The sequence below is a fragment of the Coenobita brevimanus genome, chromosome 95 (genome assembly GCF_032717465.1).
Source record: "Coenobita brevimanus isolate Jiangsu-jjx chromosome 95, ASM3271746v2, whole genome shotgun sequence".
Classification (NCBI taxonomy): domain Eukaryota; kingdom Metazoa; phylum Arthropoda; class Malacostraca; order Decapoda; family Coenobitidae; genus Coenobita; species Coenobita brevimanus.
In genome coordinates, this window is record NC_137048.1 from 27,505,495 (window position 1) to 27,529,274 (window position 23,780).

General features: G+C 42.2%; 1 protein-coding gene across 1 annotated transcript in view; it reads left to right on the forward strand.

Moving 5' to 3' along the window:
* The window catches only part of LOC145413129 (BAI1-associated protein 3-like), a 332,548-nt gene extending 317,845 nt beyond the window's left edge, over window positions 1-14,703 (forward strand). Inside the window, exons 21-29 of the mRNA XM_080282847.1 lie at window positions 383-499; window positions 1,050-1,214; window positions 1,657-1,809; window positions 9,922-10,137; window positions 10,316-10,453; window positions 12,257-12,434; window positions 12,897-13,020; window positions 13,692-13,900; window positions 14,470-14,703. Coding sequence (XP_080138973.1) covers window positions 383-499; window positions 1,050-1,214; window positions 1,657-1,809; window positions 9,922-10,137; window positions 10,316-10,453; window positions 12,257-12,434; window positions 12,897-13,020; window positions 13,692-13,900; window positions 14,470-14,567 — 1,398 coding nt within the window. The 3' untranslated portion in view covers window positions 14,568-14,703. The remainder of the gene's footprint in view (window positions 1-382; window positions 500-1,049; window positions 1,215-1,656; window positions 1,810-9,921; window positions 10,138-10,315; window positions 10,454-12,256; window positions 12,435-12,896; window positions 13,021-13,691; window positions 13,901-14,469) is intronic.
* The last annotated feature ends 9,077 nt before the right edge of the window (window positions 14,704-23,780 follow it).

Consider the following 23,780-nt stretch of genomic DNA (forward strand, 5'->3'; position numbering starts at 1 on the left):
GGTCAGAGTGCATTACCGTAGTACTTCTAGCGGTATATATTTTCCGTTTTTTTATTATTTCGTTTTGTATTTAGGTGAAGGAAATTTGGTTTAGGAAGTGTTATCTTACTCGCAGGGAAACATGGAGCTGGGATATTCTCCTCATGTTCGTTCCAAAGGTCTTACTCGAAATACTCCCCCCTCTCCTCCATGTTAACTAAGGAAACAAGCTAGGGATGATGTTAATGATTTTACTCTTATGTAACCTTGCCGCTGTCTGGTCTTGGATTCATGTAATTCGGTAGTGTTTATTATCGTCTCCCTAGCCTGTCCCCTCACCCCCCCTATCAGTAATTTTATATAAACTTCTTTCTAACCTCTCCTCCCCCCCCCCCCTCCACAGTACACTACGTCGGCTGTGGACTGTACTACCTGCTACTACCTGATGAAGACCTTTTGGAGACACCTGGCCTGGCCCGACCCATGCTCTGCCTACACGCTCATTGTCAAGATGATGGAGGTGAGATGGACTTAGATTAGTCGGGTTTGGTTGTCTGATTAAGTTAGGTTAGCGTAATTAAGGTAAGGGAAGGGAAGGTAAGGAAAGGTAAGGTAAGGCATGGTAAGATAAGGTAAGGCATGGTAAGATAAGGTAAGGTAAGGTTAGGCTAGGTGAGGCTGGATTAGGTCAAGTTAAGTGAGGTTTGGTTGGCTGGGGTGGGTTCGGCTTAGATGGATTGGACTAGTGTGGGTTGGAGCAAAATACGTTGGGTTTAGGTGGGTTGGATGGGATGGGTTACTTTTAGCTGGGATGAGTTGGATTTGGGTGGGTTTAGGCTCGGTTCTGTTAGGTAAAATTAAGCTAGGTTAGACTGGGTTGGGCTGGGTTGGGTTGGGTTGGGTTAGGTTACGTTAGGTTAGGGTAGATTAGCTCTCTCTCTCTCTCTCTCTCTCTCTCTTTCCAAGTAGCTAACCAAGAACCACCACAAGTCCACTCCATAACACCTTCCATCTATACATGCTCTCAAAGTCTCTGTACCTTACCCACCCCCACTACCCCTTCCCTACAGACTATGTCCAGCGTCGGCGACTACTACGTGAGCCTCCTCCAGCAGCGTCTTCAGACCCTCTCCACGGACACCACGGACGACGAGAGAGCGCAACAGCTTTGTATCACCGTCAATAATATGGAGCATGTCAGATATTCACTCAGTCTGATGCAGGATGAGTTGCAGGTGAGATGAAGGAGAGAATGGTGAGTTGGAGGAGTGAATGGTGAGTAATGGAAAAGCTGATGGTGGATTAAAGGATGAGTGGATGGTGAGTGAAGGATAAGTGGATACTAAGAAGACTGTGGGTGAAAGATGAGTGAATATTGAATGAAATGATGAGCTACGGATGAGTAAATGGGGCCTGCTGAGTGAAGGATGAGTGAATGGCGAGTTAATGGTAAGTGAATGATGAGTGTATGGTGAGTCATTGATGAATGAATGGTAATTTAATGAGCAGTGAATGACGAGTTAATGGTGTCATTGATGAGTGAATGATGAGTGAACTGTGCGTCAGTGATAACTGAACAAGTGGTTAGAGAACGATGAGTGAATGAAAACTGAATAAAGAGTACGTGTTTGATGGATTAGACGATGGGTGAACGAAATCGCCTAAATCCTCTTCCAGACAGAACCCGTCACCCAAATGCTGGACGCGCAGGACCCACGAGTAAGTGAGGGAGGATGCACGTACACGGAGCACATCACCGGCTTAGTGTACGAGGCCATTAGCAACATCGACAACAAGATTACCACTTCCATGACCGCCGTTTCTGAGAAGGTCGGTTAATTTGGCACTAAAACTCCTTTTTCTTCTCATTCGTTCACACCCTTGTAGATTTATTATTTAAGATATTTACTAGGATAAATAGTAATATCAACAGCAAAATTACCACCTCCATGACCCCGGTTGCTGAGAAGGTCGGTTAATTTAGCACAACAACGTTTTTTTTTTTTTTTAATAGTGATTCATTACCTATCATTTAATTAATTAGTTCATGGCAGTTTTCGTAGTTGGATATTTACTATTTACATCAACAGCAAGATTACCAGCTCCATGACGCCTATAATAAAAAGTTCAATTCGTTTTGTACTATTTTCCCTATTTCGATTTTCTTATGTAACTGGTGATTCGTAATTTTGGAAGATTTACTAGGCTATATGTAATATCAATAATAATATTCCCAGCTCCATGACGCCTTTTTTTTTTACGTTGTCTTGCTTGTGAGGCGTTATAGTACGTTTCATTATATATATATTTTTTAAGTTATCTTCCTTATATGAAGCTAATACGAATACTGACGCACGCAGCTTGCTATATGGGTCGAAGTTAGTCCCAGTTATTAAGGGTGGCTGTAAAAAATAAATAAAAATAAATAAATGAAACACGCTTCCAAGCCTCCCCCTCACCTTACTTCTTCTCCCCCTTTCGCCACCTTAAGCTTCCATTATTTCTTATGCTCCTCTATTTTATCCTTCAGCATCGTTTTTAGTCTCTCTCTCTCTCTCTCTCCCCTCATGATAGCCTTATTTCTTCCATAATCACCCCATTCTAGGCCTACAAGTATATCAGATTTCCTTGTAATCTAAGCATCAATTAAAGAGGCTACTTATTCTTCATTAATGGCCACTCAAATTACATCTCACTCCATTTAGCAATCACAAGAACGTTTCCTTATGAGTACCCTGTTACTTTCAAATATTCACTCGCTCTTATCCTCACTCTAAATACCCTAAATTCCGTACAGTCGTAATAGCCACCATAAAGTAAGCTACATAACAACGTCCTCTCGTTCCACAATAAGTTTCGTAAATTATCAGATCAAACCTTTAAACTAACTCAATGATTACCCAATTACTTATAAATTATCCTCATTCCAAATACATCAAATTCCGTACAGTCCTAACAGCCCTCATAAAGTAGGTTACATAACAAACTCCTTTCATTTCACTATCAGTTTCGTAAATCATCAAACTTAAAAAAAAAAATCTATCTCTCTATCTATAGCCCGACGCCCTAATCCTGCAAAGGGTGGCCGCAGACAATAAGCCTCCAAGTCGCTCTGTCACCCACCATTTGACTACTCTCCCCCCAACTCACCCCCCCCTCCCTCATATACCTCTCAACTCCATCCCTCCACCTCATCCTCGGTATACCCCTCCCTCTCCCTCCCTCCACCTCACCTACATACACCCTCATAGTCAGTCTTCCATTCTCCATTCTCTCCACCTGTCCAAACCACCTCAGTGTATTTCTCCTAATCTTCTCAACCACATCCACATCCACCCCACAACGTTCCTTCACTTCCTCATTCGTCAACCTGTCCCTCCATGTCACTCCACATGCTCCTCTCAAGTAACTCATTTCCACTGCTCTCACCCTTGACTTGTTTCCCTCTTGCAAGGTCCACGACTCGCTTCCATACGTCAGGGTAGGGATCACAATACTATCATGCAGTGACTTCTTAACTTCCATACTCACCTCCCTATTTCTCATCACTGCTTTCAGTGAACCAACAACCCTCCTTCCCTGCTGTACCCTTTCGCGCACTTCATCCCCCAAAGTTCCATCCTTACTCATCACACTACCCAAGTACTTGAATGCACTCACATTCTCCATATCCTCACCATCCAACCTCACTGTACATTCTGTGACTTAATTCCTCTCAAACACCATAACTTTACTTTTGTTTACATTAACTTTCCGCTTCCTCCTCCTACACACTGTCCCAGATTCATTCACCAAACCTTGCAACTCCCATTCATCTTCACTCAACAATACTGTATCATCAGCAAACAGTAACACCGGAATCTTCCAAATCTCACCCTCATTCATTAGAGCCACCCACACATCCACTGCCCTACCTTGCACCTCCTTTACAACCCCATCAATGTATATATTAAACCGCCATGGAGACATCACACAACCTGTTTCAGTCCCAAACTGAGATCAAAGAACTCACTCAGCTCACCATCCACTCGCACAGTAGCCCTAGCTCCTTCGTACATACTCTTCACAGCATTAAACAATTTCCCATCCACTCCATATATTCTTAACACCTTCCACACACCTTGCCTATCTATTCTGTCATAAGCTTTCTCCAAGTCCATGAAGGCAGCATACACTTTCTTTCCCTTCTCTAGATACTTCTCCACTAAACATCTTAGAACAAATATCTGATCTACACACCCTTTTCCTTTCCTAAATCCCCCTTGTTCTTCTCCAACTAGCTCCTCTGTCATATGCCTAACCCTATCAATGAGTATTCTACCATATATTTTACCAGACACACTAAGAAGGCAAATACCCCTATGGTTACCACATACTTCTCCCTCCCCTTTTCCTTTGTATAAAGGAACAATTATACCTGATTTCCAGTCCTCTGGAACCCTTCCCTCTTCCCAAGCCAATCTACACAACTTCCATATCCACTCCACAACAATCTCACCCCCATACCTCAGCATTTCACCACACACTCCATCAATTCCTGGGGCCTTTCCCAACTTGATCTTCTTCACTGCTTCCACAACTTCCGCCCTACTGATCTCTTCCTCCCTCCTCTCATCTCTTCTTCTCCCAGCCATTCCCCAACCACTTATACTCGGACTGCTCTCACTCTCTACATTCAACAAATCCTCAAAGTGTTCCTTCGATATCCTCAATTTCTCTCTCTTCTCCACCAACAATCTATTATTCCTATCTTTCACTCCCCTACTATTTCCCTTTTCACACTGCCTTACTTTCTTTACCTCCTTCCAAAACAATTTCTTACTCTCCCTCCATTTCACACTCAGATTCCTCCCAAACTCCTCATCCACTTTCTTCTTACTCTCCTTCACCAGTCTCTTCACCTCCCTTCTCCTGCTCACATATACCTCTCTCTTCTCTCTCTCATCTTCTCCCCTACCTCTACTGGCTAACCATTCACTATATGCCTTCTTCTTTTGTTCCACAGCTTGTTTCACCTCATCATTCCACCATGCTGTCCCTTGCACACCCTTGTATCTCCTCCTCACTCCACAAACCACCTCACACGCTGCGCCTATCTCTTCCATTAAAAAAAAAAATTATTACCCAATTACTTTCAAATTATCTTCATTCTAAATACACTAAATTCCATACATTCCTAATAGCCACCATAAAGTTGGCTACATTGAATCCCATCTTCCCATTATCAGTTTCGTAAATCATCAAATATTAAAGATAACCCAAACTGCATAGTATTCACATACCTTACACAGTTGTCAGAATGTAAATGATGACTATGGACAACCTCAAGCTTCATCACCCTTACCTGCAGTTTAGAAAGAGATCCAATTAAAAGACTATAAGGAAATGCAAATGGTATATACAGTACAATAATCGAAGGTAGTAATGTAGGGTGGGGGAGAGAGTGACAGGTTAGAGCTTGAAGAATTTTGGGTGGAGGAGAGAGACATAAGTTAGAGCTTGATGTCTTTTGGGTGGGCGAGAGAAACACAGGTTAGAGCTTGAAGTCTTTTGGGTGGGGGAGAGAGACACAGATTAGAGCTTGAAGTCTTCTGGTTGGGGGAGAGAGACATAAGTTAGAGCTTGAAGTCTTTTGGGTGAGGGAGAGAGACACAGGTTAGAGCTTGAAGTCTTTTTTTTCTCATCACTTAGGGCTAAACAGAACCCATCTTCAGAACCCAAAAGTTAGAGAAAATAAAGACATCAAGCTCTCTCTCTCTCTCTCTCTCTCTCTCTCTCTTACCCAACATTTCCACTTGTCGTAGTGAATCATCTACAAGGGTAATAATATTTGGTGAACGGATACATCGTGAGCAAATCGAACCATCCGTAAAATCAATTATATCAGTCAAGATAAAATTATTCGTAACTTCCGTCGATTGTAAATGAGCATACATAAAACTGAGAAAGACTGTGTGTGTATGTCTGTGTGTATGTATGTCTGTGTGTATGTATGTGTGTGTGTGTGTGTGTGTGTGTGTGTGTGTGTGTGTGTGTGTGTGTGTGTGTGTGTGTGTGTGTGTGTTCACCGCCAACTAGACTTCTATGATTATTGTGGTGCGAGAGTAATAGCGAATAATTTACAGGCGTTCCGTAAATCAATTTGCATGTGTTTCGTAAATCAGGAAGTATTGTTGGTGCTCTCGTAGTCATTCCTCTACTGTTATAAACGGAGATTGGTAGGCTATGCAAGCGAATGAACATTAATTTTCACATCCCTGTTAGGTCACAATAAGTTTTGGTAGGCAAGGTTAAAAATACATGAACTGCTTTGTTAATAATTTTCCCTTGACTACTAAGCCTTTGTGTTTAGTCCCAACAACTTCTTTATTTGACACCACATTTTTGCCAGATTTACCTGATGATGTAACTCCACTCAGATCTAGCCACAAAAACCTCCATGCTTAGGCAAATTTCTCTTGAAGTTAAAGCCCTGATTTTGTCACATTTGATCAAGTGGAGATTAAATTTACACCAAACTTACGTGACAATAATAAGCCATTCAAAACTTGCAACAGAATGGCTGAATGGTAGGGAAAAAACAAACAAAAAAACAAAACAAAAGGGCAATCCAAAATCTAAAAATAATAATAATAATAATAATAATAATAATAAAAAAGACTGCAACCATTAACCTCTCCTGTAATAAATGGAGACTGATACATACGCCAATGGGCATTCATTTTAGTTATTAATTATCACTATTTATTTTCACTCTCCTCTTGTATTCATGTTTAACGATTGACTGTGTATTCGAACATTTATACTGTATGTGGGGGAGGGAGAGGGTGTTTCGAGAAGAGCGTATGTGAGTAAGGAGGAAGAGGAGAGAAGACGAGGGGGAAACTGAGGATAATGTGGAGGGGAGAGGAGGAGGGGGCGACCGAGGATAAGATGGAGGGGAGAAGAGGAGAGGGAGCACCGAGGATAATGTGGAGGGAAGGAGGAGAGGGGACTGAGGATAAAGTGGAGGTGCGACGAAGAGGGGGAAAAGAAGATAAGGTGGTGAGGGAAGACCAACAATAAAGTGGAGGGGGAGGAGGAAAGAGGGACCGAGGGTAAGGTGGATGGGCGAGGAAGAGGGAGACCGAGGATCAGGTGGCGGAGGAAGAAGGAGGAGTAGACCGAGGATAAGGTGAGGAATCGGATGAAGTGAAGTATGTGAATCAGGGTGGTGTGCGTTGGAAGAAGGGAAGCTTGATGGTGTAGGACATGGCAGCATGGAGGGAAAGTGTTTGAGGAAATCCTCTCCGAGATTAAGACTATTGACAGGCAGACATAGATAAACAGATAAATAAACAGACAAATAAAGAGATAATGATACCTATTTACCTATCTATTTTTCTCTCTAGCTAACTACAGGAACATAAATAAGCAGAGAAATAAAGATAAATTGATAGGTAGGTTGACATGTACCTACTTACCCATATTTTTCATTCTAGCTAACTACAAGAACATCATGACATCATACGTGTCCTTCCTTCACTGGCTGTTAATTAAATTCTTCATTTCCCTACCAACTCACCTACCTACCTACTAGACAACCAAAGTGTAATTCAGCCCTTCACATTTCTGCTTTACTGATCTTCACTACTGTACCTACCTAACCACAAGGTACCATAAATCTCCCGAAATCCTTCCTTCACCGTTAACTACCTACCTACCGACATGTTCAAACCGGTAGCGAAATCTATAATTCCGTCTACACTCACTTCATTGTCACTCCTCGATGTCCTCCTCACGTGCACTCCAAGTCAGAGAGCTCTTGAATAACTCCTAATAGGCCAGTCCCTCACACACGCAAAAACACTGAGAAAAAAATACGGATGCCCAATAATCAAACCAGTCTCCTGAGAAAAGCCGGTCGCTCTAACCAGAAACAGAGGCCCATACCCGGCGTGCTTGTCCTGATGTTTCCCATAGTTTCAACTGATTAAACAAAGCATAAAAACCAATAGTATCGCTGCCACGTCTGTCTTTCCACTAATACAATTTCATCCCCATTGCAATCTGCCATACTTTTGACAGCAGAAACCGAGGATTAGTTAATGAAAAATGTGCTTGAAATTTATTGAGGGCAACAGAGTACATATCTCACGGCTCCTATCCTCGACCCCCCAGCATACCTAAGTTGCCAGATGTATTAAATTACAACCCTCAAATGACACCTCCAGCTTTAATTGCAGTGTATAAGTACATCTTCTGATTCCCCAGTCCTTCAGATGATAACGGAAGAAGTGAAAGAATAAGGCAGTACGAGTGTATGGAAAGTTTACTTAGGCTGTAACAAAAGCTTGCAGGACGATCTCCTCCCGCGCATCCAGTCTGCGCATCCCCCCCCAAACCACCCCCTCTCCGCCTCCCTCCACCCCCCCATCCAATCTCATCATCCCCTCCACTTACCCCTACCTCCTCCCCCACCGATATCATCCCCCAACACCTCCCTCTCCCTTCCCCCATCCATTCCCTACCCCATGTCCATCCCCCATCGTCCTCCATCCCTCCTAGTTACTTCATCGCAGCAACCTCCCTTATGAACCTGGAAATATCCATGCACCGTGTGTTTAAATGCAGTATGGTTTATAAGGATTACATAGTCATGGAAAGAAAATTGTGATGCAGCTAAATGCAGCTTCTAGGTATCATTACAATTACAATCTCCATGTACCGTGTGTTTAAATGCAGTATGGTTTATAAGGATTACATAGTCATGGAATGAACATTATGATGCACCTGAATGCGACTTCTGTGTATCGTTACAATTAGATAGTTTTCCTTCCCATATTTTTATTTCTATCTGTTCACCTTCCTCTCCTCTTCACGACCCCGTCCCCTCCTCCTTTCCGCCTCCTTCTAATTCACCCTCCATCTGTCCTCTCTCTGCTTAAAGAAAAATTATAGATATGCCAGTGCTTAACCCGTTAGCTCCCAGGGTTCCTGTGTGAGGGACTGTGCTGGAAGAGTATTGAGCGTACTGCCCTCTGCCTATCGGCTCATAGTCGCAATGCTCATAGGTCTCTTCTTTATTAAATTTTGAAAATGCAGAGTTCCGTCCTATACCATGGACACTGGGCGTAAATGGGTAAAACATGATTCTCTCTCTCTCTCTCTCTCTCTCTCTCTCTCTCTCTCTCTCTCTCTCTTTCCAAAGTATCACACCATACCACACCACTCACTATAAAGCTGCACATTGACACACCACACTGACACACCCCATTCTACCACACCTCACACTGCCTTGTCTCACACACTAAGCCACGTTAGCATAGATCACGTTAAGTTAGCACAGACAAACTTCAGCATTACCTAGATTAGAATGAGCTGGAAGTTTATCTTTAGGCAAGACTATACTTTATGTGCACTTAGGTAGCCATTTTAAGCCAGAGGACATTTCTTAGACTTTATTTAAGCTCCCACCAGAGAATTTTACTCAGCTTGGGAGAGACTTTTTCCGTCAGAGAGGTTAGAGGTGCCTCCAGTACATCCTCCAGTTCGAGAAGATTTTCCTCAGCTGAATAAAATCACCTGGGTGTAGCACGTGTAAACTATTAAAATACGTGATCGGATTGGAGGCATGGACGTCCGGAGGGGTGGGGACAAGGGGGGGCACTTGCCCCCCCTTGGAATTCGATGACTTCAGTTCTTGTTCAAGGATGATTGAGTGCTTTGAGTCAATTCATGCATTCTGTCACTATGCATTTGATGTAAGTCATGTAACTCATGTAAGTATATGCCTATGTCTATTTGGAGTGTGTATATTTTGATATATTATAACCTCACATATATGTATAATTTATTTTATTTTGCCCCCCCTTTCAAAAAATCCTGCGGACACTCCCGATTGGAGGTGCTAATTAGTTCTAAGGCTAGGTGAGCTTAACTGCATTCTCTCATCTGGGCCAGATGCGAGTGGAGCTGCAGAAGGACGTGTTCCACCTGGCCTGGTCCCCGGATTCCCTTCCTGTCGAAGAGGCGGTGAGGCCCCTTTTAGAGCGTCTCCAGGCCTCCCTACGCCCGTACTCAGCAGCCCTACTCAAGAACAACCTCAACCGCCTCCTTTACCTTCTGTGGCTCGGGGTCCTCAACGCGTTGCACGACCAGATTGGCAAGGATACCGAGGTCAGTTTGAGGTCAAGCGGGGTTAAGAGAGGTCAGGTGAGGATATGAGGTCAGGTGGAGTCATGCGAGGTCATGTGAGGTTAGTTGGAGTCTGGCGGTCACTTTTCATATTAATTAATCATTTTCCGTTTTATTAACCTGTGCTGTTACCCCCTCAAACCCTCTTCCTCACCCCCAGGAAAAGCAAGCAGCGTTCTTCGTGCGTCTATACGAGGCGCTGGAATTGCTTCGGTGCTTCTTCCACGCACACAACCGTGGTCTGCTGCAGGAGGCGCTCCAGGGCCCACAGTACTCAACGCTCGAGAGGCAGCTCAGGGTGGGTGAACACCTTACACTTGAACTCCTCACACATGAACACCTCACACTTGAACATCTCCCGCTTGAACACGCTAGATACGCATCTCAGGGTTTGTTGTGTCTTCGTAATCTCACACGAACAGACCATGCACACTTGAACAACTCACACTTCAACGTCAGAGAGGCAGCTTAAAGTGGAGGTCATACCTGAACACCTCACTCTTGAACACTTCACACTTCAGTACGCTGCACTTGAACACACTTGAACATTTCACAATCCAACACCTCCATACATTCATGAGTATTATGGAATTTTTATCAGTCTTGCTAAATTCTCTCTCTCTCTCTCTCTCTCTCTCTCTCTCTCTCTCTCTCTCTCTCTCTCATATCTTCCCCGTATTTGCACAGTTCTCGCCGGAATCCTGTCACCCCTCCCCCTGTCTCTCACTCTCTCACACTCTCTCCCCTCTTATCTCTTCTTCCAGCCTTTCTCTGTGATTAATCCCCAGTTATTTCTCGCTCCAGTGCCTTCACATCCTTCCCTCTCACCATCCCTCTCACATTTCGAAAGCGTTTGAAAGCGTTTATTGACCTTTTACTATTCTCCCTCTCTCTCTCTCTCTCTCTCTCTCTCTCTCTCTCTCTCTCTCTCTCTCTCTCTTTCTCTCTCTCTCACACACACACACACACACACACACACACACACACACACACACACATTCCGAAAACATTTGATGGCGTTTATTGACCTCTTCTTATTCTCTCTCTCTCTCTCTCTCTCTCTCTCTCTCTCTCTCTCGTTTTCAGTTTCCCTACTGGCTGGCACTCCTTTTCATTTTATTTCTTTCTCTTACCTACATATTTTTCTCTCACATTCCGAAAAAGTTTGATGGCGTTTAAGGATATTTTGCCAGTCTCTCTCTCTCTCTCTCTCTCTCTCTCTCTCTCTCTCTCTCTCTCTCGCCTTTGACATTTCAAGGACACTTTATAGCTTTTATGGATATTTTCCTGTTCTGTACTGCACACTCGGTCTTCCATTTTTTTTTACTATATTTTCGTTCTTTTTCTTTTATTATTCATTTTACTTCTTGACCCTTCTCTTTGCTCTCACATTCCCTTTGACCTTCTGGCATTCAGTTGACGTCAATTCTAAGCCCAGTTCTAAAACACACTTATAAATTCTTATCTGTTTTCGTGTTGCTGTAGTTTCAATCTCTCTCTCTCTCTCTCTCTCTCTCTATCTATCTATCTATCTATCTACAAGCTACCTGTCCGTCTATCAGCACAGTAATCTATCAATGTATCTATATCTACCGATCTATTTATATGTTCGTACCTGTTTATCTATCTATCTACCCACCCACCTATCTACCTATCTACCTACCTACCTACCGTACCTACCTACCTACCTACCTACCGTACCTACCTACCTACCTATCCACCGAAACCCTCACATCTCTCTCCAGCAGCTGCGCAAGACCACAACGGAGGCCCTGACAAGAGATACACTACACGGCCATCTCTCTCTCCTTCCCTCTCTCTCTCTATCCGTTTATCTATCCATCACTATATGTACGTACCTATCTATCAGTCTACCTATCTACCCACCTACCAACCAAGCTATCCAGCCTCCCATCTCTCCCGCAGCTGCACAAGACGACCACAGAGACCCTGATAGACAGACACTACACGGTCATCTCTCTCCTTCCCTCCCTCTATCTGTTTATCTATCCATCACTATCTCTGCGTACGTACCTATCTATCAGTCTACCTATCTACCCATCTACCAACCAAGCTATCCAGTCTCCCATCTCTCCCGCAGCTGCACAAGACGACCACAGAGACCCTGATAGAGATGTACCACATGGAGCGACTGATGGAGCAGGAGAGGACAGAGGCCCAGGAGTATGGGTCCCTGTTTGTGAGGGTGTATTTCAACCACGACTCCCTCTGTGTCGAAGTCCTGCAGGCTAGGAATGTTATACCTCTAGATCCCAATGGTGAGTGGGGCGAGGGGAGGGTTGTAGTGTGGTGGTGGTGGTGGTGGTGGTGGTGGCAGTGGTAATAGTAGCAGTGGTGGTGGTGGTGGTGGTGGTGGTGGTGGTGGTGGTGGTGGTGGTAGTAATAGTAGTAGTAGTAGTAGTTGGAGTAGGAGGAGGAGGAGGAGGAGGAGGAGGAGGAGGAGGAGGAGGAGTAGTAGTAGTAGTAGTAGTAGTAGTAGTAGTGATAAGAGGAGGAGGAGGAGGAGGAGAAGGAGGAGGAGGAGGAGGAGAAGGAGGAGGAGAAGGAGGAGGAGAAGGAGGAGGAGGAGGAAGAGTGTCAATAATAAAGCCATACACACACCCTGCCATCCAAGACAAAGTTAAGATGCAATATACAAAGAAATCGCTAAAGATGAGGCACCACGAGGCCTTCCATGCCACCCACAATACGAGCCAGTGACCCCCTTCCCTCTCCGGCAGGCTTCAGCGACCCATTCGTGGTGATTGAGCTCCTGCCCCGTCGTCTGTTCCCCGGGGCGGCACAACAGCAGACCAACGTGCACAAGAAGACTCTCCACCCGCTCTTCGACGAGTGCTTTGAGTTGTACGGCACTTTATTTTATTCTGTGTGTGTGTGTGTGTGTGTGTGTGTGTGTGTGTGTGTGTGTGTGTGTGTGTGTGTGTGTGTGTGTGTGTGTGTGTGTGTGTGTGTGTGTGTGTGTGTGTGTGTGTGTGTGTGTGTGTGTGTGTGTGTGTGTGTGCGCTGATTAGCTTTACCAGTATTGTTATTTCCCTCCCTTCAATCTCTCAAAGAACACGCTAGGCCATCAGCCAAATTGAAAGGAGTTAGGGATCTTCGTCAGGTTTAGAGTAAGCGCGCTATTCTTAAACTGACCCACCATTCTGACTAAACTTAGCCATCACCTGAGCTGAAAGGGAGTTGGGGTTCTTTGTTAGCTTAATGTTAATGCGCTATAGTTAAACTGAAACACTCGTCTCACTACACTTGGCCATCAATCGAACTATACGAAATATTGTTTCTTTTTTTTATCCAGTAAGTGTAGTAATAACAACAGTTGAAGCCTGAAAATCTGAAACGAGAACCTGGTGGACTACACGCTGAAGCTGCACTCATCCTGCAGTTCACCATCGTCCTTTTAGGGGAGAGGGAAGGAGTTGACTGACCTTTGTATAATCAGGAAGCTGAGCCACCATATCAGTGCCACCACATGAAGGCGTCCCTCTCCACTATACTGATTACTTAACCCTCCACAGCCCCGCAACCCTCGAAAGCTGCCAGGCGGAGGGCGCAATGATCCTGTTTACCCTGATGGACCACGACGTCATCACCTGCAACGACTTCGGCGGGGAGGCCTTCCTCTCCCTCAACACAATCCCTGGCGTTGTGGCGTCATCCTCATCCGTTGACAACTTCCACGGACTCAAGCCAATCGAGCTGAATCTTATGTTCCAGAAAGACCCAGGTATGGAGCACTTTATGAAGAGAGAGAGAGAGAGAGAGAGAGAGAGAGAGAGAGAGAGAGAGAGAGAGAGAGAGAGAGAGAGAGAGAGAGACGCCTAACATCTCACCTAACCTAACCTAACTCCAAGGACGTCACCGAATTTAGCGGGCCCAAAAGCCGTCATCGTACTGAATGGGCTAACCTCTTTCCCTGGCATGGTCACACTCAGGTATTTATAGAGACTAACGCCAGATGATTTTACTTTATTTATTTATTTATTTATTTATCCATTTATTTATTTACATCTGAGATCATTCCTAAAAATCGAGCGGTTTAATATTAAATCTGAAGTGCATTGTAATATCTTTTTTCTGGATCTTACCAAGTCTTTTATATAGTGGGAAAAGGGGTAATGATGATGATGATGATGATGATGATGATGATGATGATACTGCTGGAGGTGGTGATGGTGGTGGTGATGGTTCCGAAGACGATGTTGGTGCTACTGAGTGATGATAGTAAGCAAATTGACGATGATGATGATGATGATGATGATGGCCCCTAACTCCACTCCTTTCCTCCACTTTCAGAAAACTCCATCCTGAGGGTGCTGGAGACGCGGACCAACGACAAAGTGGCCATGGAATTCGTGAAGAAACAGAAGGAAAGGATCGCCCGGCCATCATAGTCCACTTAGCACAGTTACCCCTTCCCACATCCACGTTTTCTATTCCTCTGCATTTTCTTTAGTTTTAATCCTCGCTCTCCACGTCCACAGTCACATTTTTCACACTTTTTTATGCATTTTACATCACTTTCACCTTCATCTCCACTTTCACATCCTCGTTCCTACACCTATGCATTTTTCTCCGTCTTCATCTTCGCTCTCCACTTCCACATTCACAGTTTTCACTTATCTGCATTTTACTTCACGTTCCCCTTCATCCTCACTCTCTACACACTTTTCTCTAACACCTCCATCCACTTTTTTTTTTTCCTTCATGCACTTTACTCCTCTTTCATCCTCATCCTCATCTTCCACATCCACGTCACCTACACTCTCCACATCCTCATTCATCTTTTTCACACTCCCATCTACCTTTTCCATGCACCTTATTTCACTTTCATTTTCATCCTCACCTTTTACATCGCCATTTTCTATACCTCTGCATTTTTCTTCATCCACACCCTCGTTCATCTGTCTCACTCTCCCCATCCACCTTTTATGCATTTTACTCCACCATCTTCATTCTCACCTTCCACATCCACACATTTCAGACCCATCCACCTTTACCCATCAGCTCCGTCTGCATCATCAACACCACCCTCCACATTTTTCACACCCATCCATCTTCTTTATCCATCAACGTCACCTGCATCTTCATCCCCACCTTCCACACAATGCCACACCTCAAACCACCAGCAATATTCCACACTCCATGCATCCCACACCACTCCACAACTCCATCCCTTCAGAGTCACCCCCTGTCCTCATCTTCGTATCCTTAAGTGGCCTTTTACGAGTCCTGAGATGTCTTGAAATAAAAACATCAGTATTGTTCTTCATCTCGTCACGAAAACGCACGTCACTCTCCTTCATCTCGTCACGAAAATGCATTGCATTCTTCATCTCACCAAAAGAACTTCATTTTTCATCTATTTACATAATCACTCCATTCTTCACTTCCTCACGAAAACACATTCCATTTTTGTGGTTTCATCTCACGAAACGCACTCCATTCTTCTTCATCAATCTTCATCTCACGAAACGCACTCCATTCTTCTTCATGATCTTCATCTCACGAAACGCACTCCATTCTTCTTCACCATCTTCATCTCACGAAAACGCACTTCACTCTTCATCTCCTTCATTTCCTCAAGAAAAAATACTCCACTCCTCATTTCCTTCATCTCCTCACACACTCTATTCATCTCTTTCATCTTCTCACACACTCATTATTATTCATCTTTTTCACCTCCACCTCTCACACTCCATTCTTCATCTCGTCACGAAAAGCTTCATTCTCCCTCACGCAAACACACTCCATTCTTCACCTCCCTCACCCCCCTCATCTCCAGTGCACCTCGAGGTGACCGGGCGCAGAGGAAGACGCCAGATGAAGTCAGTTTAAGTTTCCTTGTGTAGAGACTGACTAGGAGTGCTTTCGTCAGTGATCAAGGAGACTGATACACATGCTAGAATCGAATACGTAGACACTGTATTATTTATAGCTTTAGATTTTCCTTTCGTGACTGTTTTGGTGGAAGTGGACTAAGATGTTTATATGTGGATTTGATGGACTTCAGATTTCTCTATGATGATGATGATGATGATGATGATGATAATGACTGATATTTTAATGATGGTAATGATGATGACTGACATAGAGCTAGAATCTTCAAAACACACATTTCCCTAAAAGAATAATTTATAACCCCTCACAAAACTACCCTGAATGTTTTTATCGACTGAAACCGAAAAAAGTGTTTAAATGTTTACCTGGACGGAGTAAAACTGAGTACACATGGAAAGTAAACACATTAAACTTAAAGGAAAAAATACCATAATCACAGGAAAATGGAAAGGAAACTTGTTTTTAAATACAAGAAAGGAAAAAACTGAAAATGCACTAATCGCTCCAAAAAAAACGAAAATATCAACAGATTAAACTCGTATAACAAAAAAATCAGAAAAACGATACAATGGTACATTTTAAAAAATACAAAAAAAGACCCAATATTACTATAAATAAATCCCAGAAAAACGACACAATATTACTAAAAAAAAAAAAAAAAAACACGACACAGTATTTCTTTTAAATATCCGGAAAAACGGCCCAATAATACTAATAAAAAAAACTAAGAAAAACGACACAGTATTACTAAAAATTTTCAGAAAAATGGCACAATAATACTAGCATATTCACACACAAACGACCAAATATTACTTATTAAAAATCTCATAAAACAGCACAATACAAAAAATAAAAAATCCCAGAAAAAAGCCCCAATATTTTTAAAATATCCCAGAAAAACGACCCAAAAATTCTGAAAAAAAAAAAAAAAATCAGAAAAACGACACAATATTACCCCAAAAAAATCCAGAAAAACGACACAATATTACTTTAAAAATCCCAGAAGAACGACACAATAATACTTTTTAAAAACACCAGAAAAACGATATACTATTACAAAAAGTCACAAAAACGACCCAATATTACTAAAAAAACACACAGAGAAAAGCGATAAATCACACAAGCCTTCACCCTGACGTTTATAATGAGAGAAAAAAATTGAGTGCAACTGTGTACCCCTCTCCAGTACATTTAAATATCTTGCTGTGCTTGATTAACGAAAGAAAGAAAAGAAAGAAAGAAGGGGAGAAAGGGAAAAAGATTTGACGAAAGAAAGAAAGAAGGAGAGAAAGGTAAAAAAAATAGAAAGACTGCAGTTTTGATTACAGCCGTATCCTGAAAATGTTAATTACGAGAAATTTGGAATCTACAGTTAAGTTTTGAATATGTTTAGTGAAAAAAAAAAAAAAGCACTGGAGCTTATGTGTTATAAATGCATGAAAATGTTAAGTAAAAGGAGACTTCAGCAGTGGATTTAAGTGTAATATAATTCTTGAAAACACTGACTGAAGACGACATATAAAAAGTGAAAAAAAAAAAATTGTTATAGGTCTGTCTTGATAATGTTTAGTGACGGAGGACTTACAAGGTGAAGATCCCTGTCACATAAAATCTTCAAAATGTTTACTGTAAGGGAATATAAACACTACTGTACATTTCAGTTACCGAATACCTTGATAATGTTGAATGAAAGTGAGAGAGAATTTAGAGTGAATTTTCTATTACATTTAAGACTTCAAAATGCATGTCACGACTCCATTTGCCTCCTCTGGTTATAGTTCTAATATTATTCTACGAGACTGATGGAACTTACTGAATAAATGGCAGGCTCATACTGATGATGATACGTGAAGATGAGGCAGTGAAAGTGAGTAAATTTGAGGCAGGAAGGGTGTGAGTGTGAAGACATTGTTACAGGTGAAGATGATTTGGGATTATTACCCAGCGCTGGACCTAGATAGATCATATTGCTCTGCTGGGGTTAGAGGAGAAAGGTGAAGATGAGTGAAAAGGTGAAAAAGGGGAGATGAGTGAGAATGAGGGGTGACATGATCACCAATGTAAGTGTAAGTGTCGATGAAAATACGTGATAATGAATGCAGGTGACGCAGAGGAGTGAAACAAGGGATGAAGCTAGGCTTTTTTTTTAATGAGGTGGCGAAGGGGTGGCCAAGGCTAGTTATGGGGTGGCCCAAGGAGATATCCATGGGCTGGCTCCGAGGGTATTCCATCACGAAATCTGGGGAGGTCACTAGCGTGGTCAGGCATATATTAGGGGTGGCCAGTGCCACCGTGACTACCCCACTGGTTACGCCAGAGTGAATGTGAGTGAAGCTGAGGCAGGCGAGAAGAAAGTGAGAGAAAGTAGGACAGGTGAAAGTAAGTCAAGGTGAAGCAGGAGAGGTGAAAATGAGTGAAGGTGAGGCTGGGGAGCTGTGAAAGTGAGGAAAGCGAGGCAGCTGTGGTAGAACTAAAAGAAAGTGAAGTAGAGTAGGTTAAAGCGAGAGGAAGTAAAGACAGTAGAGATGAAAGTGAGCCACATTACCACGACACAGAGTCATGTTCCTGGTCAACCCAACCATATGAATAATGAGTGTTCTGCAATCACACACACACATATATATCTTCTTAACTAGCAATTAAGGTTTACAGTTGTAGTTTGCAAAGTCTATCGTTGGTGGCTGTTAGAGGGGGGCCAATATAGTTGTGTGTGTGTGTGTGTGTGTGTGTGTGTGTGTGTGTGTGTGTGTGTGTGTGTGTGTGTGTGTGTGTGTGTGTGTGTGTGTGTGTGTGTGTGTGTGTGTGTGTGTGTGTGTGTGTGTGTGTGTGTGTGTGTGTGTGTGTGTGTGTGGCCCCTTCAGTGCGGAGAGGGAATTCCTTTTTAATACCTTCACCCGAGGACGTATATTTACTTTGTTTTTGCTACCTACGGACGATTTTGTTCATCTCAAAAAAGACCTGTTTAATGTAATGGATTAATAACAACTTCTATTAACCCCTTCACTACGAAAGGGCAGTCCTAAAATGAACAAAATGAATAAAATCGTGGGCTGGTAGCAAGAATAAAGACCACCTACGTCATCGCACTGAAAGGGTACTAAATAACTCTTGGACTGTCTGTCTGTTTGTCTGTAAATACCAAACGAATCTTGTTTTACAGGTGATATATATAACACTGATTCTTACTCCAAGTACAGCCGATTAAAAATATCATTACCCTTTAGTTGGATTAAAAGACCCCTGAACGATGATTTTTCTAAATAATACGTGTACTGTTCTCTGTATTTCTCAACAACAAAAATACTACTACTACTACTACTAGTACTACTACTACTACTACTAATAATAATAATAACAATAATAAAGTAATCCTATGTCAGACCAACATACTGTGTGAAACAATGTAAAACAAAGAGCTCCATATTTTTCCATATAATTATGACCTGCCTGTAATAATCTGGACTACGCCACGTGCCTCGGCTCCCTACGCAAAATATAAATTAGTGTGTGGTTACTTAAGCAGGATACACAGCGCAGTGTTCCAAAACTTTTCATCCTGTATTTCAACATTTAAAGAACAGTGGATGTAATGATACTTTTTCCGTCGACTGTACTTTTTTTTTTTCTCACGTGGCACTAGAAGTACAGGGTGGCACATAAGTCACTGCTTGAGCCGCCCCTACAACACAAACACGAAATGTGATTTAAAAAAAAAAATTCTAACAATGGCCTCACCAATTTGTTTTGTGTGACTAGTGTTGTGTGTGCCGTTGCAGGTCGTACGTTAGTCAGTCTTCTGGTTGCCATATAGCACCGAACAACACGATACCAAACGCCAGTGCACCGTAGCAAAGACAAGACTACGGTGAAGGGAGCCACCCAGTGTCGATTGTTTATGTTCCCTTGTGTGTTGCGGGGGTTGCCCAGGTAGATGGATGGCTGTATACCTGTGGGCTTAGGAGACGTTTTAACAGTTCTTTCTTACCGATATATATTCAGTTTTACACTTTATTACTCTCTTATATGCTGCTTCCATCCATTTAACATCGACATGGTTTCCTTACATCAAGTACCAGGGAATATTTACAGTATGTGGCAAGTGCAGATATAAACTAAAGAAAATGTGCAGAAGGGCCTCTTAAGATTAAAAATACAGACCACTGCGCCATATTTTCCTGGGTTTATGAGATTCCTGGCCATTTCTAAAGCATTTTCATTTGCATATTACTCTTTAACACTACTCTCGCACCGCGGGACCAAAAATTTTTCACCATATAGGTGTACTACCCATTCCCACATCCAGTTGGTTTCCTTATCTCTGTCTATCATGGCGCCGGGAATTCATGACTAGTAACTACACCTGTGTTTATTTCAGTTTTGCGAGAAAAAAAAAAAAAAAGTTTTGTGGGACTACATTTCACACAGATATACATAAATAAATAAATAAGGCTTTTAACGTGGCGTTAATAGAAATAATTCGGTAAGAAAGAGGTGCTGAGGTCTACAAATCCCACAGGAGCACATCCACCTCCCTGTACGCAAGAATGCATGATCAGCTGTTTCCAGAGTGCATGAGAGTGAGAAGCAGAAGGAGCAGTTTACCCCAACCGCATCCTTTTATAATTACTTCAGATACATAAGAATTAGATTACATTTCCAAGCGAGATCTAAAAACTTTGAGTGTCTGTACTTTTTTGAGGGAATGTTCAACATATATATCGAGTTAGAAAGGAAAACTTCTTCAGGTTATGTCTACTGTGTGCATGTGTGTATATATTTGGGGGTGTGTAATTTTTCTTTACATATATTTCATGCTACGTGTGTGTGTGTGTGTGTGTGTGTGTGTGTGTGTGTGTGTGTGTGTGTGTGTGTGTGTGTGTGTGTGTGTGTGTGTGTTACCATATCATATCTAACAAATCTCTATTTTCTAACAGAGTATTATCCTTCTCTTGTTAACTTCCTATAGACTTTAACTAGTTGATTTCGTGTGTGTATGTCTATTTGTACATATATATAATTAAGCCTGGCATGGCGTTTTGCCGTAATGTGAATAATTTAGAGAGAGAGAGAGAGAGAGAGAGAGAGGGGTGGTCTCTCTCTTCGCTTCACTTCAGCCTTGAGGGGGTGTCGGATGCTGTGTGGACTCCAAGGTGTAGAGGATATACACAGCCTTCATTAATTCCTCAAATAATTCCTTTCCAAAAATAATTACATCATTTGGAAGCATCACGAGGAAACTACTTAAATGACGTCACGGTACTGAAGGGGTTAAAATCTTACAAGGAAGTCAGTATTTAAGATAAGCGTTGATACTCTGAAGGATGCTACCGTACATGGCAAAAAAAAAAAAAAAAAAAAAAAAAAAGATGAAATGACAGAGAATGGCTGGAAAAGGGATGAAGCGGAGACAAAAATGGCTGGAGTATAAGAATGAACACGAAAAAGCACGCACACACACACACACACACACACACACACACACACACACACACACACACACACACACACACACACACACACACACACACACACACGAAAGAAGAAGGAAGAAACTGAGGGGCAAAAGAATGACAGATGGAGAAAGTGTAAAGAATTAAATGGTCGAGAAACTTGATAGACACTGATGTGAATACTGAAGAAAATAAAATTTAAGAAAAAGTGTTTGGAAATGAAAAAAAAAAAAAAAAAAGACTAAAGAAATATGATAATACAAAAGAAAGAAAAACTGGGAGAATGAAGAAAATTCAGAAAAGAAGCAATTACAGAAATGAAGTAAAATGAAAAAAATGGCAGAACACGACCTGAATACGAAATATTAAATAAAAGGGGAATCATTTGTGAGATAGAGATAGTAATTAATAGGAAGAAGATGAAGGAGAATATGTGAGAGAGAAAAACAGAAAGAAGGAAGGAAGGAAGGAAGAAAGAAAGAAAGAATGAATGTATGAAACTGGAAGCAAGGGAAAAAGAAAAAGAAAGAAAGAAAAGTGTAAAGTTTAGAAGAATCCCCTTCAACTTTACATTAAATAAGCCAGACTAATGACTTTCTTCAAGACAAAATCTTCCCCTAGAAGAAAATGGAAGTCCAAGCAGCATCCGACACCCTACGAGACGACTCCGAAACACTTCACACCCTTTTTGGACCTTTTTTGTAAATGCTTAGCCCAGTTTTGGTAGTTTAGGAGTGGCAGGCGGACCCGAGGGCAAGTTGTGGTGGTAGTGCAGAGGATTGTGTTCTAGGTGGCTCTGGGAAATTCGTAACACCTCTTCTTAAGCGATTTAGTCTGTGCATTACACCTTAATATCCCCTCATAATTCTGTCTAGCTACTCAGGGGTGGCCACAAACAAATCACTTCCACGCCACCCGATATTATCCCCGCTGCAAAATTACTTCTTCATTAAAAGGATATAAATAGCATGAGAGAATGTTCAGGTATAATATGCAAAGTAAGTCGCTAAGAAGAATGTGCCACGAAGCCTCCTATACCAACTAGAATACATGCCAGAGTGTATGATGATGAGAAGGGACAGCCAACCTCACCTACACCAAAGATAAATGTAGCCTAAACAAAAGCAACTGCTGCCCTCTAGCGGTGAACAAGTGAAACCAAATTACAATACTCCTTTTACCTTAACCTGGCCCAGATTATTGTCCTTCTTAAAATTATTTCACACAGATGGCAGATTAAGACAATACTACGGTTGAACATCAATTCCATAACACTTCTTCGTGACTAGTGCCAGAATGTACTTTCATCTCTTGTTACAGCTCGGCATTCAAGACGGCAAGTAGGTAATTTTAGGCCAAGTCAAGATGAAAAGAGTACAGACAGATACCGATGCTGAGAAAACTGATGTACACACGACTCCAAAATATTTCTACAGGCCACAATTGAGCTAATAAGGCATTTTAGGAAGGATAGTATCATGCGTTGAATCGATAAATGCAATTTTTAAAAATCCAGCTAATATTTTTTTTGTCAGTGGCGTGCAGACAATCTGAGAGGCAGGGGCTATCTCACCCAATACTTTGATCTCACCTTCTCACCTTTACCGGTGAGAGAGAGAGAGAGAGAGAGAGAGGAGGGGAAGTCTAAGAGGGCACTTTGTAACCGGCTGGGCAAAGGTGCAGGTGTACACTTCCTGTGAGTCTTACCTGCGCACACCACTGATTTATTAAAGAATAATCGTTAATACTGACTTTTCTTGTCTTTCATATCGCATAACGTGAAGACCCTAAAAACAGCAAAATACGTACGTTTTAACGCAACAATTAAAATACACATCTCCCTTATTCTTTGTATTAGGCGCCTACAGCTCAGTTACACTTGCTTGATGCTAGATGGCAGCACTAACAAGGAACACACAAGGAAGAGGCTGTCTGTTGGTCTGTTCCCTCCTATCCATCCTACACTATGACGTGTGTGTGGTTTTTGTGTATTTTTAATGTTCGTGTTACGTCTGAATGTGTTGTATTCACGTGTAAAGTTGAAGTCAGCAAATGAATGACTCAGTCTTTATTACCCTCAACTGAGATCTTGCAAATGGAATCTGTAATATAATTATTTCTGATTACTGAAGTTTGTATGTGTCACGGGAACAGCTAGATGGGGTGGCCAAACTTAAATTTAGTGCGAGAAGAAATCAATATCAAGAATTTGGGATATTTCCCTTGGAAATCTGGGGTGGCCAAGCATATTTCAGAGATGGCCTGTACCACCCTGGTCACCCCTCTGGTTGCGCTACTGGTGTGTGAATAGTTTGC